The sequence below is a fragment of the Trachurus japonicus genome, chromosome 18 (assembly GCF_045865225.1).
Source record: "Trachurus japonicus isolate A0001 chromosome 18, Traja_1.0".
In the NCBI taxonomy this organism is placed as follows: Eukaryota; Metazoa; Chordata; class Actinopteri; order Carangiformes; family Carangidae; genus Trachurus; species Trachurus japonicus.
Genome location: NC_140924.1, coordinates 17,051,984 through 17,068,816, shown reverse-complemented (window position 1 = coordinate 17,068,816; position 16,833 = coordinate 17,051,984). Strand labels below are relative to the sequence as shown.

Sequence of the window (16,833 nt, the reverse complement as noted above, 5' to 3'; positions counted from 1 at the left end):
AACTAACTTGTGTTATCTTTCTTTTAATTTTAAGTCATATTTGATATTTTGTTGATAGCACGCCACTGAATCATGGCAGCAGTTATTCCTTTTTTCATATAGTAGGTTTAAATTGCACTATGGTCTACACAGAGATCTAATGTGTCTTCTTATAGTTCATAGTGCTAAGATAAGCTTATATATATTGTGCATTTTATGACTAAAGCAGGAAACATTTAAAAAACATTAAGTTCATTGTCACACATGGAGGCATTTCAGAGCCCCCTGGAGTAATGAATGTGGTCCACACCAAACTACCATGGCATGCTATAGCTTTAGATCTAAATGTTTGCTATTTTGCCAGATGGGCCAGTGCACATCTTACATGGCCACAGCAGCAAATACTCATTATTAGCAAAAAAAAACCCCTGAAATGTTGGTGAAGATAATGAACAAATGCTTATAAGGAACTGGAAAAATTCACATTGGTATCAGTGACCTATCGAGGTCACCAGAAGACGAATATACAACCATGCAGTATGCAAACTACATACTAAACCTTTAATGCTGAGGTGTGCACAGTTGGTTTGCCACTCTGGCCCAATAAGGTAATCATGAATGATACACCTTTATATGACTTATTTTTTGATGTTGCAGTTAATATCCAGTATATTATGTAATATTAATTATGTAAAATCATGTAACCTTTTTTTTTAAAGTTTCATTTGAATGTAACTGAATTCTCTGTTGTTAAAACCACCAAAGAATAAACTGATTTTTAAAAAAAGAGTGATCTTGTCTTTTTCCACAGGCTTGATCATATACAGTACAGTTTTCATGTACAGTATATATATCAGATAATATTGTAATGTAGGCTATATTACGTTTATGTTTATTTTCAAGGTATGTACTCAGTTGTAATTAAATTACAAAGATCTATGGTATACATACCATTAGCATCGACCTATCAACACTAAATCCTATGAACAGATGTAGGCATAGGCTATAAGAGGTAAACATTGCACCTTCAAAATTCCTCCCTTTACCATGGCCATTTCATTGTCATTGTGCATGTTAGCATAGCATGCCAACATTTGTATTCAACTTAATGCTGTGTCATTCCTACGTGCAGCCTCACAGAACTAGCATGGACACTTATTAACTTGACCTAAATGACGCCAGGTGATGCAAGAGTGTAAAACAACTGGGTACAATGGATTATTTCAAGGATATTGTAAATGTCTAGCATGGATGATTAAAATTTGCATTTAAAAATCATGCAGGACATTTCGGCAGTGTGTATGTTTCAGCCACTTTGCAACAAAAACATTAACAAAGATCAATCCCACTACTGCTGCTGCACATTGATGCAGACAGCCATGATTTTGACGTTGATGATTGCGACACTTTCAGCTCCAATACTGTGTTATTTTTTCTTCTCATCATCTCTGCTGTATGAGAGATAATTTATTGGGGCCAATAAGACCTGGGATGAACTCCATAGAGACGTACATGTAGACAGACCTGCACGGGCACTTTTTGTTTTCCTCGTTATACTGTAGAGTCAAAGGTTAATGATCACCCTGTGTTTGTTTTTCTGATGTATTATGTAAATCACATCTGTGATCACTCATATACGTATGTGTGGAGCCTGTATTATTTGACAGACAGCAGCGTTCATCAGCACATGCCAGATATGGATGACACCAGAAACCAGATGTAAGTAGAATCCTTACTGTCTATACATGTAAATGTGATCATTGATAATTCACATTTTTATATTGTAATTGATTTACTATTAAATTGATTTATCAATTAAAATGTGACTTTTCTTCAGCTTGACTGACAGAGTGAAGATGTGGTGGGGTCTGTTTCTGTTCATGGTGATGTGTAAGCCTCCCTTTCTCAGCTACACTAAACAGATGTGCCTTATGCAAATACTCTATCTCATTACGTTGAATTGGTGAGAACTGTTACACATGAAATTTTGTGAGTAATATTTTTCCTCTGTGTGTAGGTCAGTGCTCCTTCTCTACGTGTCAGCGCTATGAATACCACTTTATTAATGAGAGTAAGACCTGGGATGAAGCTCAGTCGTACTGTAGAGAGAAGTACACAGACCTGGCCAAAGTGTACAACATGACAGACATGGAGAGACTCAACAACTCTGCAGGGAGTTCAGCTGGAGGCTGGATTGGGTTGTACAGCAACGGAGGAGATGAAAGGAAGTGGCACTGGTCTCAACCTGGAGAGGTGTACAGTGATGAGACGGCAAACTGGGATGAGGGAGAGCCGAATGATCATGAAGGTCCTCAGGACTGTGTGCGAATGCGCAACCACAAGAAATGGGAGGATGAAGATTGTTCTGAGGAACATGGATTTATCTGCTACGATGGTGAGAATCTGTTACATGTGTTCAGCTTTTCAGCCTGTCTGTCTAATAAGTGTTTATATGTGGACATGCACCACATGTAGTAGTAGGTAGTAGAATTAAGTTAAAAAAAAAAAAAAGGCTTCTGTGATTTAAAAGAATTCAGATAATACTCACAATTTGACAATTCTTCAAGGAAAAAAAACTTTTTTTCCATCAAGGAAGAAAAGACTTAAGGTGCGACAGACATGACTCTTGTTCGCGTTAAAAACAACTTGAACACAGGCTCAGAGCAAACAATAAACTGGTGAGAATTTATGTGTAATCTTTTTCATGTGTTCAGATTTTCAGCCTGTCTGTCTAATAAGTGTTTTTACATGTGGACATGCACCACATTGACTCGGGCAGAATGAAATTTTTAAAAAAGATGGCGGCATTGATTTGAAAGAACTCAGGTAATATTCATTATTCTCTGACATTGTAATTTGACAAATCTGTGGGAGAAAAAAAAAAAAAAAAAAAACTTCTTATTTTTGTCTATTAAGGAAGGAAACACTTTTATACAAGGTGGGACAGACGTGGCTCTTGTTTTACGTTATTATGACATGGCAAAGAGACTTAATAAATTAATAAACACTCATTCTTATTATGTCTGTACTCCACAGATAATTTGAGTGACAATGTCCGGTTAAATTAAAAAACTTTAACCCAGGCCCAGAGCATCTTGATGATTCCTGTTTCTGTTCACTCCCCAGAGAGCTCCAGTGAAAAAGTTCATTGGATTAAAGAAGATAAAACCTGGATTGAGGCTCAGAGCTACTGTAGAGAACATCACACAGACCTGGTCAGTGGAGATCAATTACAAATCTGGAAGTCCCCTTGGATCGGCTTGTTCAAAGACTACTGGCTGTGGTCAGATGGGAGCAACTCCTCCTTCAGACACTGGGAGTCATTTCAAAGTGGAGAACAAAAGAAATGTGCTTTTTTAAAGGGATCAGGAAAATGGGACAGTGCTGATTGTTCTGAGAGCAGATCCTTCTTCTGCTATGAAGGTGAGTCTACAAAGATCTCTCTGATCACACAATGTGACTTTATTTTATATCTCATTTTCAAGGTGGGCCTTATTACTGTAACAACAAAAATACAAAACAAGAGTTCAGTCATCAATAGTACTGGTTCATAATAGAAAGTGAACACAAAACGGGGCGGTGCGTGGCGCAGTGGTTAAGGCGGCCGCCCCATGCAGGCGTCCCCGGTTCGAATCCCGCGTCGGGCAGACCTTTCCTGCATGTCATTCCCCCTCTCTCTGCCTCCCCCTTTCCTGTCTGTCTCACTGTGCTATCAAGTAAAGGCGAAAAAGCCAAAAAATATACTTAAAAAAAAGAAAAAAGAAAGTGAACACAAAACATGATACATTATAGAGAAACAGACGTCCATTCACACACACTCACACAATACATTACTCCACTGATCCATAAAATGGAGAGACTGGGTGTGAGCTGTGATCTAAATCATATTTTTCCTCTGTGTGTAGGTCAATGCTCCTTCTCCACATGTCATCGCTATGAGTACCTCTTTATTAATGAGAGTAAGACCTGGCGTGAAGCTCGGTCGTACTGTAGAGAGAAGTACACAGACCTGGCCAAAGTGTACAACATGACAGACATGGAGAGACTCCAAAACTCTGCAGGGAGTTCAGCTGGAGGCTGGATTGGGTTGTACAGCAACGGAGGAGGTGAAAAGAAGTGGCACTGGTCTCAACCTGGAGAGGTGTACAGTGAAAACAATGAAAAATGGAAACAGGGAGAGCCGAACGATGTGGGAGGTGCTGAGAACTGTGTGCGGATGCGCAAAGACAAGAAGTGGGTGGATGTTCCTTGTTCTCAGAAACATGGATTTATCTGCTACGATGGTGAGAATGTGTGGCTATAGTATTCATACTTGTATGTGTAATCTGTTACATGTGTTCAGCTGTTCAGCCTGTCTGTCTACTAAGTGTTTTTACATGTGGACATGCACCACATTGACTCAGGTAGAATTCAGTAAATTGACAATTTTGTGGGGGGGGGGGGGGAATGAAGAAAAACAACTTTTCTTTTCCATCAAGGATGGAAAGACTTCTATACAATGTGGGACAGACGTGCATGGCTCTTGTTTTGCATTATTCTCGGTGCTGGATCTCTTATGACATGGCAACAAGACTTGATAAATAAATAAGTAAATAAACAAACATCCATTTTTATTCTTATTATCTCTGTACTCCACTGAAAAAATACCTGGACCCAGACTCAGAGCATCTGTCTGATGATTCCTGTTTCTGTTCACTGCACAGAGAACTCCAGTGGAAAAATTCATTGGATTAATGAAGCTAAAACCTGGATTGAGGCTCAGAGCTACTGTAGAGAACATCACACAGACCTGGTCAGTGGAGATCAGTCAGAAAGTCGTGAAGAGAACAACAATGACATTAAAAGGTGGATCGGCTTGTTCAGAGACACCTGGCTGTGGTCAGATGAGAGCAACTCCTCCTTCAGACACTGGGAGTCATTTCAAAATGGACAAGGACAAAACAAATGTGCTTTTTTAAAGGGATCAGGGAAATGGGACAGTGCTAATTGTTCTGAGAGCAGATCCTTCTTCTGCTATGAAGGTGAGTCTACAAAGATCTCTCAGGTGTTTTTCTCTGTTTAACATCTGACGGTTGTTTCTGTAGCACATTGTTCTCAGAATGTAACTGAACTTCCTGTGTTTGCTCGTGGCAGAAAACATGATCCTGATCCAACAAAACCTGACCTGGGACCAGGCTGTGGATTACTGCAGAGAGCACCACCATGACCTGGTCTCCATCACCAACCCTGAGCAGCAGACACTGGCTGAACAGAGAGCCAAGAAGGCCTCCACTCCTTACGTCTGGCTGGGACTGCGAAACTCCTGCGTTCTGGGTTTTTGGTTCTGGGTCAACGATAACCTTGTCTGTCATGACAACTGGGCCAAAGGGATGGATCCTGATGAGTGTGATCACTGTGCTGCAATGGAGAAAGGAGGAAATCACAGCTGGGTCAAAAGAAATGAGCTTGACATGTATAATTTCATCTGTGTTTTATAGAAAAAGGTCAAACCCTCCCAGACCCAGTGGTGACAGATGTTATTTCAATCAGGATAGACCATTTACGACAAAAGAGCCAGGTTTGAAGATGAAGATGAAATTACATTTATTGTGAACAAATTAAACTTTGGCGCTTAGACCACGGGGTGTAGACCAGCTGAGTAAACTGATCTGGGGATGAGAATCTTGCATCTGAAGAAGTTATATCCCCCCCGGGCCTAGACACTGGTGGTGGTAGGGAAGCTTGAAGTCGCCTGATGAGGGAACTTCTCAGTTGAAGATCCAGATTAAGACAGTCTTTATCTTGATGGAGGTGGTGCTGGGGTGGAGGTGGGCTGAGAGTTTGCTGAATTGACGGCTGGATGACAGGAGAGAGAGAGAGAACTTTTAAATTTGACGCTAATGACTGATTGGTGGAAGAGAAAGAGGATGGCAGACTGTGATTGGTTGAATTATGAGAATAAGGGTGGAGCGAGAGGATAGCGGGAAAACAGAGAAAGGGCTTTGAGGCGTGCTTAAAGAGATAGTCTTCCTGTCTAAACTTTCGCTAAGCTTCATATTTCTGCTGTACTGTATGTTTCTTAACTGCAACAAGCTTATACTATATAAATGCTGCTCTCTGGCTTTATTGAAGAGCACATGATAAATGTAGAAATCACAGACTCACACGGAGATGAATAAAATTCATAAAAATCAGACAGGTTAAAAGCAGTTTAGATATTGAGAGGAAGTGACTTGTGTTTTTCTGTCTCTCTGTCCTGGCTCTGGAACATGAGGCTTTTTTCATCATGGCTAATGAATGATAACAGTGATCATCATGTTTTGTCTGTGTCACGAGGCTAACTCTCCGAGGCTCTCTGTGTTTCTTATTGATTATTATTATTCCTCTTTTGTGTAAAATTTTGGTTCGCTACTCCTCCTATAGTGTATTTTTGAGAGGACCCAGGCAAATTATATATCGAAACATACAGCTCAGTCGGGATTGGTGTGCTATTGTTTTTCTCTACAGAATCATAATCATATAGGCCTAGAATGTTTTTTTTCTTTAACAGTTTTTGAAGTTTTGTTGAAGTGTAACTGAATTATCTGTTGTTGAATCGGTAGCACTACATAATACGGCCCGCGACTTACAGCGTACCTACCGCTCTCTTGCCGCGTAGGTTGCCGCTTATTTCACACAAGTACTGAGTAACTGCAGCTCACTTTCCCCCCTGTTTCCCCCGTGCATTTACAGTGTAACTAGGCTGCGTCTTAGCGCGTAACTTACATCCTGCTTCACACCAACTTCCACAGAAGTACAGGGTAACTCTCGCTGTTTTACAGTTTAACTAGGCTGCGTCTTGGCACGTAACTCCTGTCCTACTTTACACCAAATTACACAGTAACTCTCGCTCACTCCGCCACTAATTACCCCGCATTTTACAGTATAACTAGGTTGTGTCTTAGAGCGTAACTCCCGTACAATTACGTCCTACTTTCCCCGGACTTACAGTGTAACTCCTGCCAGGCACATTAGAAATTAAATAGTCTACTGTACAATATGAGCACAGTTGCAATCCATGTTTTCCAAAAGTGTCAGCAGCGACATTTCACCTCTATTTCAGAGATTTATTATTCATTATTTAATTGTATGGTTTGGAATAGGTGAGAAATGGGTATAGAGTGTGGACATTTTCCAATACAGTAACAGGCTGGCTGGTAGCAAACTTACCTCTCTAAAATGCACATCTATGAAAGTCTATTTCTGTCATCCAAGGGCAAAACACAAACTATACAGTGATACATCCACAATAATGAGTCATTCGGAGAGTTAGAAAATGTTTTTATTATTTATTAACCAGAAAACACATGACACATCCACATCCATGAAAAGCAAAAAGAGGAGACCGCACACATCAGCTCCCTTCTGTGCAGATTTATTAGCACATCAATAGTAACGTTTCGAGCTCATAGCTCTTCAGAGCTACCAATGGCAAGTGAGCTGCTTCTGGTCTGACCAATGACAGATGGTCAAAGGTGAGAGACTGTGATTGACAACTTATTTCATCCTATTTGACTACCACAGTCGCTCAGATTTGACCATCTGTCATTGGTCAGACCAGAAGCTGCTCACTTGTCATTGGTTGCCTGTTGAGAAGGTAGAAAGTCCCACCTCACAGCGAGGACGGAGCTTGTTGACACAGCCAGGGACGACAGGAGGAGACGAAGTGGAGAAGTGAGGGAAATTATGCAATGTCTACGATGTGATATGTTGATATAAACACAGAGCAAACACCCCGGGAGACGAGAGGGATGAACCGAGGACCTGTGCGACGGCAGTTTGACCGCGTTATCAACCTCTTGGTGAGTTAAGTAGCTATGCTAACGCAGCTAGCAATGTTAGCTTGTGCTAAAGATAATAGTGTGTGTTTTCCCCTGCACCAGCTAACCGGGAACTGTATTTGTGTTAGTACTGTCCACATTAGCTCCATTAGCTAACGTTACTGTTGGTAATGAATGGTATGATGAATACAGTCAAGAGTAACAATAATGTACTGGTGCAGCCTACAGTTGTGAAACAGTATGGTCATAGCATTGATTTTGTAAAATTGAAGATTTTTAAATGGTTAAAATATTTACTCAATAGTTAAAGAAAAAAATATGTATAATTTGTTTTCTTTGTTTTACAGTGATGCATTTATGTGATGAAGTTGATGATACAATATATAATTATGTTTCTACACAGGTGAGGTTTATGAGATGCCATGAAAATGGTGCCTGACGAGGGAAATGGCACGCCACCCATGACCCTGATCTCTGCCTTGACCCAAGGAGCTGGATCAAGATCAAGATCACCTTTTATGGAGGAGCCCATCCATTCTCCATTACTGAGTGTCACACTCCGGTGTGATAGTAGTATCACAACAATCTTTTCAACTTGACTCTTCTAACTTAGAAAGTACATTTTGTCAAATGAAACTGACTTGACTGACTATTTTAGACCTAGAAGGACCAGACAGATGGATCAAAACTAAATGAAACAGTTTATAACAGAAGGAACAAAAATGAATTTTAATGTAAATAACAAAAGCCAGTAGAAATCTGTTATTTTATGATGTCAGGGACACTTCAGTTAGTTTTGTCTTTGTATTACTGTACTTTCAGATGATGTTATCTCGTGAAACAAACTGTGTTCTAACTTACTGGTTCTACTTAGACAGTAGTTACAGCTGCAGTAGAAGGTACTGGGTAACTCCAGGACAACTACAGTGTAGTTGCAGGACAATTACAGTGTATTTGCACTCTAAGGAGGGAATAACAAAGAATACTTTATAATACAGCCCGTTACCCTCTAGTTACTGGGTAACTCTAAGACAAGTACAGTGTAGGTGCATGACAGCTACTGTATAGGTGCAGACTAAGGAGGGAGTAACAGCCATTACTTTATAATACAGCCCGTTACCCTCTACTTCCTGGGTAACTCTAAGACAAGTACAGTGTAGGTGCATGACAGCTACTGTATAGGTGCAGACTAAGGAGGGAGTAACAGCCATTACTTTATAATACAGCCCGTTACCCTCTACTTACTGGGTAACTCTAAGACAAGTAGTGTGTAGGTGCATGACAGCTACTGTATAGGTGCAGACTAAGGAGGGAGTAACAGCCATTACTTTATAATACAGCCCGTTACCCTCTACTTACTGGGTAACTCTAAGACAAGTAGTGTGTAGGTGCATGACAGCTACTGTGTAGGTGCAGACTAAGGAGGGAGTAACAGCCATTACTTTATAATACAGCCCGTTACCCTCTACTTACTGGGTAACTCTAAGACAAGTACAGTGTAGGTGCATGACAGCTACTGTATAGGTGCAGCGTAAGGAAGGAGTAACAGCCATTACTTTATAATACAGCCCGTTACCCTCTACTTACTGGGTAACTCTAAGACAAGTAGTGTGTAGGTGCATGACAGCTACTGTATAGGTGCAGCGTAAGGAGGGAGTAACAGCCATTACTTTATAATACAGCCCGTTACCCTCTACTTACTGGGTAACTCTAAGACAAGTAGTGTGTAGGTGCATGACAGCTACTGTGTAGGTGCAGACTAAGGAGGGAGTAACAGCCATTACTTTATAATACAGCCCGTTACCCTCTACTTACTGGGTAACTCTAAGACAAGTACAGTGTAGGTGCATGACAGCTACTGTATAGGTGCAGCGTAAGGAAGGAGTAACAGCCATTACTTTATAATACAGCCCGTTACCCTCTACTTACTGGGTAACTCTAAGACAAGTAGTGTGTAGGTGCATGACAGCTACTGTATAGGTGCAGCGTAAGGAGGGTAGTAACAGCCATTACTTTATAATACAGCCCGTTACCCTCTACTTACTGGGTAACTCTAAGACAAGTAGTGTGTAGGTGCATGACAGCTACTGTATAGGTGCAGCGTAAGGAGGGAGTAACAGCCATTACTTTATAATACAGCCCGTTACCCTCTACTTACTGGGTAACTCTAAGACAAGTAGTGTGTAGGTGCATGACAGCTACTGTATAGGTGCAGACTAAGGAGGGAGTAACAGCCATTACTTTATAATACAGCCCGTTACCCTCTACTTACTGGGTAACTCTAAGACAAGTAGTGTGTAGGTGCATGACAGCTACTGTATAGGTGCAGACTAAGGAGGGAGTAACAGCCATTACTCTATAATACAGCCCGTTACCCTCTACTTACTGGGTAACTCTAAGACAAGTAGTGTGTAGGTGCATGACAGCTACTGTATAGGTGCAGACTAAGGAGGGGTAACAGTGCTCACTTACAGTAGGGTACTTACTGTACTTAAAGTTTATGAATGATCATGGATGTGGATGTGTCATGTGTTTTCTGGTTAATAAAATAATAAAAACATTTTCTAACTCTCCGAATGACTCATTATTGTGGATGTATTACTGTATAGTTTGTGTTTTGCCCTTGGATGACAGAAATAGACTTTCATAGATGTGCATTTTAGAGAGGTAAGTTTGCTACCAGCCAGCCTGTTACTGTATTGGAAAATGTCCACACTCTATACCCATTTCTCACCTATTCCAAACCATACAATTAAATAATGAATAATAAATCTCTGAAATAGAGGTGAAATGTCGCTGCTGACACTTTTGGAAAACATGGATTGCAACTGTGCTCATATTGTACAGTAGACTATTTAATTTCTAATGTGCCTGGCAGGAGTTACACTGTAAGTCCGGGGAAAGTAGGACGTAATTGTACGGGAGTTACGCTCTAAGACACAGCCTAGTTATACTGTAAAATGCGGGGTAATTAGTGGCGGAGTGAGCGAGAGTTACTGTGTAATTTGGTGTAAAGTAGGACAGGAGTTACGTGCCAAGACGCAGCCTAGTTATACTGTAAAACAGCGAGAGTTACCCTGTACTTCTGTGGAAGTTGGTGTGAAGCAGGATGTAAGTTACGCGCTAAGACGCAGCCTAGTTACACTGTAAATGCACGGGGGAAACAGGGGGGAAAGTGAGCTGCAGTTACTCAGTACTTGTGTGAAATAAGCGGCAACCTACGCGGCAAGAGAGCGGTAGGTACGCTGTAAGTCGCGGGCCGTATTATGTAGTGCTACCGTTGAATCTATCAAACAATAAACTGTTGAACAATAGAGTGATCTTGTCTTTTTACACACACATGATCAAATACATTTTGCATGTACTTTTCAAATATTGTAATGTGTTCAAGGCATCTTCTCAGTTAGATAAGATTAGATGTACTTTATTCACCCCACAACGGGGAAATTTAGTTGTTACATCAGTCAAGTTAAGAAAGAAAGTAGAGAGGGCTAAAAAAAATTAAAAAAAACACAAACACAACACAACTCAACAGATAGAAATATACACACAATAAACAATAAAACAAATAAACCTTCAACCAGGCAATGTGCAAAACAAGTACTGAGGATATAAAATTCATTTACAAATATCTATATATTTTGAAAAGACAGAGACATAAATGATTATAGCTGCATTACATTCTGTGCAACATAGCATAGCATGGATCAATCAACACTATATGAACAGATGTATATGTGGTAAACATTGCACCTTGAATAATTCAGCCTTTGGCATTGTCACTGTGAGCATGTTAGCATGTTAGCATGCTGACATTTGCATTCAACTTAATGCTGCCATTCCTACGTGCAGCCTGGTAGAGCTAGTATGGACTCAGCCTTATTTTTAGCTTGACCTTAAAAATAAATGACGCCAGGTGATGCAAGGGTGTAAACAACTGGCTACAATGGATTAGTCATGTTCAAGGATATTAAACCCAGCATGGATGACTAAAATTTGCATGTTTATTCCTCTGTAAAACCAAGCAGGACATTACAGTGCCTGTTATGGTTGCATGGAGATACAATAGCTGTGGCATTTGAATCCCAATAAAACGCTACATCATACGTCAAGAGTCCATCATCAGTGGTATGGAGGCTGTCAGTTTTTATCAGGTCTGTGGAGCAAAAAAATTAATAAAAAATTGAATCTTACACTTTACTTTTTAAAATGTAGAAATATCTTCAAATTAATCATCACAAATATTGAATTGAATTGTAAATTTGAAATTTACCCCTAACACATCATCTTCCACTTCTACTTGTTTCTACTATGCCGGTTACCTTTTTTTAATAACTTGCTTCAAATGCTGATATTTGAAACTGCCAAACGAACTCAAAGCATTTGAACTGACACAATATGATATTTAATCACAAATATTGAACTACAGTATCTTGATGCTTCCCATTGAACAGTGTGTTTCAAAAACATTTAGCAAAGATCAATCGCACTACTGCTGCTGCACACTGTTGCAGACAGCCATGATTTTGATGTTAGATGCTTGTGACACTTTCAGCTCCAATATTGTGTCATTTTTTTCTTCTATCATCTCTGCTGTATGAGAGACATTTTATTGGGGCCAATAAGACCTGGGATGAACTCCATAGAGACGTACTGTAGACAGACCTGGACACAGACACTTCTTGTTTTCCTGGTTATAGACTCAAAGGTTAATGATCACCCTGTGTTTGTTTTTCTGATGTATTATGTAAATCACATCTGTGATCACTCATATATGTGTGGAGCGTGTCATATTTGACAGACAGCAGGTTTCATCAGCACATGACGGAGAAAGACGACAGAAGAAACCAGATGTAAGTAAAATTCTTACTGTCTAATTCACGATTTTGTGTTATGATTGATTCAGATACAATCAATTAAAATGTGGCTTTTCTTAAGCTTGACTGCACAATGCTGAGTTTTTTAAATCTTGCTTCAAACGTGTTTATCAGCCTGTGATAACAGTGTGATGTGCACAATTGCACAGCTACAAAATGGCATCACAGAAGGATTTATGAACAGTGTTTCACATAAATCAAATACAAACATCAAAATAAATCCTATGCACAATGCCAATGAGTTTGGAAAAGAAACAATGAGAATATTTGACTGACTCAGCAATTCAACTCCCAAACAAGTGTCAGGGCCCTAAAGGTAAAGGCGCTGTTGCCTTTGGTTTTCAATCTAGACCTTTGAAATTACCTTAAAGTAAAAATAAAAATGTTTTAAACTTAATTCTGTAATAAAGCCAGTGTAGAGATGCAAGAACCAGAGTGATGTGGATGACTTTTTTGGACTGTATTTGTAGACAATATGTTTTTTTCCTGCCTTGTTTCTTCATATCTCTTCATATTTCGATTGTAGACGAGCAAATCAGCAGCTTTCATCAGCACATGACAGAAAAATACAGCACAAACCAGATGTAAGTAAAATTCTTACTGTATATACATTTATAATTCACATTTTTACTTAATAATTAATTTACAATTAAATTGATCTTTCAATAAAAATGTGACTTTTGTTAAGCTTGACTGACAGAGTGAAGATGTGGTGGAGACTGTTTCTGTTCGTGGTGATGTGTAAGCCTCCCTTTCTCAGCTACACTGTGACGCTCCTAAAATGCAAATACTCTCTCTCATTATATTACATTGGTGTAAATTTTGTGAGTAATATATTTTCTGTGTGTAGGTCAGTGCTCCTTCTCCACATGTCAGCGCTATGAGTACCACTTTATTAATGAGAGTAAGACCTGGGATGAAGCTCAGTCGTACTGTAGAGAGAAGTACACAGACCTGGCCAAAGTGTACAACATGACAGACATGGAGAGACTCCAAAACTCTGCAGGGAGTTCAGCTGGAGCCTGGATTGGGTTGTACAGCAACAGAGGAGGTGAAAAGAAGTGGCACTGGTCTCAACCTGGAGAGGTGTACAATAACAACACAGCAAAATGGGATGAGGGAGAGCCGAATGATACAGGAGGTCATGAGAACTGTGTGGGAATAAGCATAGGACCGAAGTGGTTTGATGATCCTTGTTCTCAGAAACGTGAATTTATCTGCTACGATGGTGAGAATCTGTGGCTATAGTATTCATACTTGTATGTGTAATCTGTTACATGTGTTCAGCTTTTCCGCCTGTGTTTTGTGAACATGCACCACATTGACTCAGGCAGAATTAAGTAAGAAAAAAAATTGCCTGCTGTGATTTAAAATAATTCAAGTAATGCTCAATTTTCTCACATTGTAATTTGATAAATCAACATGAAAAAAAAGAAGAAAAAAAAACTTCTATACAAGTTGGGACAGACTTGGCTCTTGTTTGTGTTATGCTCATGAGGGCGCCGGAACTCTTATGACATGGCAAAGAGACTTGATAAATAAAATTAATTAACAAATTAATTAATGAATAAACATCGATTCTTATTTGTATCATCTCTCTGCATTCCACAGAAAATTTGAGTGATTTTTTTTTTTAATAAAAAGAAAAAAATTGAACTCAGGTCCAGAGCATCTTGTTTAATGATTCCTGTTTCTGTTCACTCCCCAGAGAGCTCCAGGGAAAAAGTTCATTGGATTAATGAAGCTAAAACCTGGATTGAAGCTCAGAGCTACTGTAGAGAACATCACACAGACCTGGTCAATGGAGATCAGTTACAGATCTGGGAGTCCCGTTGGATCGGCTTGTTCAAAGACTACTGGCTGTGGTCAGATGGGAGCAGCTCCTCCTTCAGACACTGGGAGTCATTTCAAAGTGGAGAACAAAAGAAATGTGCTTTTTTACAGGGATCAGGAAAATGGGACAGTGCTAATTGTTCTGAGAGCAGATCCTTCTTCTGCTATGAAGGTGAGTCTACAAAGATCTCTCCGTCGTTTTTCTGTGTTTCATTTTAATACAGTAGCATCAGACTGATCCCACAATGTGACTTTATTTTCAAAGGATCTCATTTCCGAGGCGATCCTTATTAACAACAAAAATACAATACAAGAGTTCAGTCCTCAATAGAACAGGTTCATAATAGAAAGTGAACACAGGAGGAAGAAGCGAGCACTCACCCAAAAAAATATGAAAGGATAAATCTTAAAGAGGTGCACGGCTATAGCAGCTAAATATCCCTTTGACGATTCTTTATTGCAGGATAGGCAAGAACAGACGTTTCGACCTAAGTCTTTTTCAATGTCATTGAGAGTGTGCTGGCTTTTTCTCACCTCTCAGTCATAATAGAACGTGAACACAAAGCATGATCTGAATCATATTTTTTTCTCTATGTGTAGGTCAGTGCTCCTTCTCCACATGTCATCGCTATGACTACCACTTTATTAATGAGAGTAAGACCTGGCATGAAGCTCAGTCGTACTGTAGAGAGAAGTACACAGACCTGGCCAAAGTGTACAACATGACAGACATGGAGAGACTCCAAAACTCTGCAGGGAGTTCAGCTGAAGCCTGGATTGGGTTGTACAGCAACAGAGGAGATGAAAAGAAGTGGCACTGGTCTCAACCTGGAGAGGTGTACAGTGAAAACACAGAAAAATGGGAACCGGGAGAGCCGAATGATGTGGGAGGTGATGAGAACTGTGTGCGAATGCACAAAGACAAGAAGTGGGGGGATGTTCCTTGTTCTCAGAAACATGGATTTATCTGCTACGATGGTGAGAATCTGTGGCTATAGTATTCATACTTGTATGTTTAATCTGTTACGTGTGTTCAGCTTTTCAGCCTGTCTGTCTACTAAGTGTTTTTACATGTGAACATGCACCACACTGACTCGGGTAGAATTCAGTATTGGCTGCAGTGATTTAAAAAGGACGCAGGTAATGCTCAAAATTCTCTGACACTGTAATTTGATACATCTGTGTGGAAAAAAAGAGAATAAACTTGTTTTTCCATCAAGGAAGGAAAGACTTCTATACAAAGTGGGGCAGCCGTGGCTCTTGTTTTGAGTTATGCTCATTATGGTGCCAGATCTCTTATAACATGGCAACGAGAATAACGTGGGGGGAAAAAAAGAAGAAACAATTCAATTAATACCCAAAATTCTCAGACTTTATAAATCTGTGTGAAAAAAGAGGAAAACTTTTCTATACAAGGTGGGACAGACGTGGCACTTTCTGACATGATACTCATGGTGCCGGATGTCTTATAACATGGCAAAGACACTCGGTGAAAAAAATAATAGATGAATAAATAAACGTTAATTTTTATTCTTATTATCTGTGTAGGCCTACTCCACAGATAATTTGAGTGAAAAAATTTGAACTGAACTCAGGCCGGGACCAGAGCATTGATGATTCCTATTACTGTTCACTCCACAGAGAGCTCCAGTGAAAAATTTCATTTTATTAATGAAGCTAAAACCTGGATTGAGGCTCAGAGCTACTGTAGAGAACATCACACAGACCTGGTCAGTGGAGATCAGTTAGAGACATTACACAACTGGATTTACCTGTGGATCGGCCTGTTCAGAGACACCTGGCTGTGGTCAGATGGGAGCAGCTCCTCCTTCAGACACTGGGAGTCATTTCAAAGTGGACAAGAACAAAACAAATGTGCTTTTTTAAAGGGATCAGGAAAATGGGACAGTGCTGATTGTTCTGAGCTCAAATCCTTCTTCTGCTATGAAGGTGAGTCTACAAAGATCTCTCAGTTGTTTTTCTGTGTTTAACATCTGACGGTTGTTTCTGTAGCACATTGTTCTCAGAATGTAACTGAACTTCCTGTGTTTGCTCGTGACAGAAAACATGATCCTGATCCAACAAAACCTGACCTGGGACCAGGCTGTGGATTACTGCAGAGAGCACCACCATGACCTGGTCTCCATCACCAACCCTGAGCAGCAGAGACTGGCTGAACAGAGAGCCAAGAAGGCCTCCACTCCTTACGTCTGGCTGGGACTGCGCTACTCCTGCACTCTAGAATGGTGGGTCTGGGTCAGTAATAAACTTGCCTGTTATGACAACTGGGCCAAAGGGATGGATCCTGATGAGTGTTATCACCGTGCTGCCATGGAGAAAGGAGG

The 16,833-nt window shown here is 40.1% G+C and overlaps 3 protein-coding genes across 3 annotated transcripts in view; all 3 read left to right on the top strand.

The window, feature by feature from the left end:
- The window catches only part of LOC146969002 (macrophage mannose receptor 1-like), a 31,914-nt gene that overhangs the window by 2,928 nt on the left and 12,153 nt on the right, over positions 1-16,833 (top strand). The window lies entirely within an intron of this gene.
- On the top strand, positions 1,676-5,456 carry LOC146969003 (C-type mannose receptor 2-like). Its single transcript, XM_085760432.1, has 4 exons — positions 1,676-1,698; positions 1,974-2,374; positions 3,106-3,402; positions 5,113-5,456. The coding sequence occupies exons 1-4, from the start codon at positions 1,676-1,678 to the stop codon at positions 5,454-5,456; spliced, it is 1,065 nt and encodes a 354-aa protein (XP_085616558.1).
- On the top strand, positions 3,830-5,041 carry LOC146969004 (L-selectin-like). Its single transcript, XM_085760433.1, has 2 exons — positions 3,830-4,262; positions 4,683-5,041. The coding sequence occupies exons 1-2, from the start codon at positions 3,830-3,832 to the stop codon at positions 5,039-5,041; spliced, it is 792 nt and encodes a 263-aa protein (XP_085616559.1).

What these genes read in the sequence shown, in the direction of transcription:
- LOC146969003 (XM_085760432.1), top strand. Translation starts at nt 1,676, where the DNA reads ATGGATGACACCAGAAACCAGAT. An exon ending in TGGATTTATCTGCTACGATG is followed by an intron (nt 2,375 to 3,105) that starts GTGAGAATCTGT and finishes TTCACTCCCCAG; the next exon opens with AGAGCTCCAGTGAAAAAGTT. An exon ending in ATCCTTCTTCTGCTATGAAG is followed by an intron (nt 3,403 to 5,112) that starts GTGAGTCTACAA and finishes TGCTCGTGGCAG; the next exon opens with AAAACATGATCCTGATCCAA.
- LOC146969004 (XM_085760433.1), top strand. Translation starts at nt 3,830, where the DNA reads ATGGAGAGACTGGGTGTGAGCTGTGATCTAAATCATATTTTTCCTCTG. An exon ending in TGGATTTATCTGCTACGATG is followed by an intron (nt 4,263 to 4,682) that starts GTGAGAATGTGT and finishes TTCACTGCACAG; the next exon opens with AGAACTCCAGTGGAAAAATT.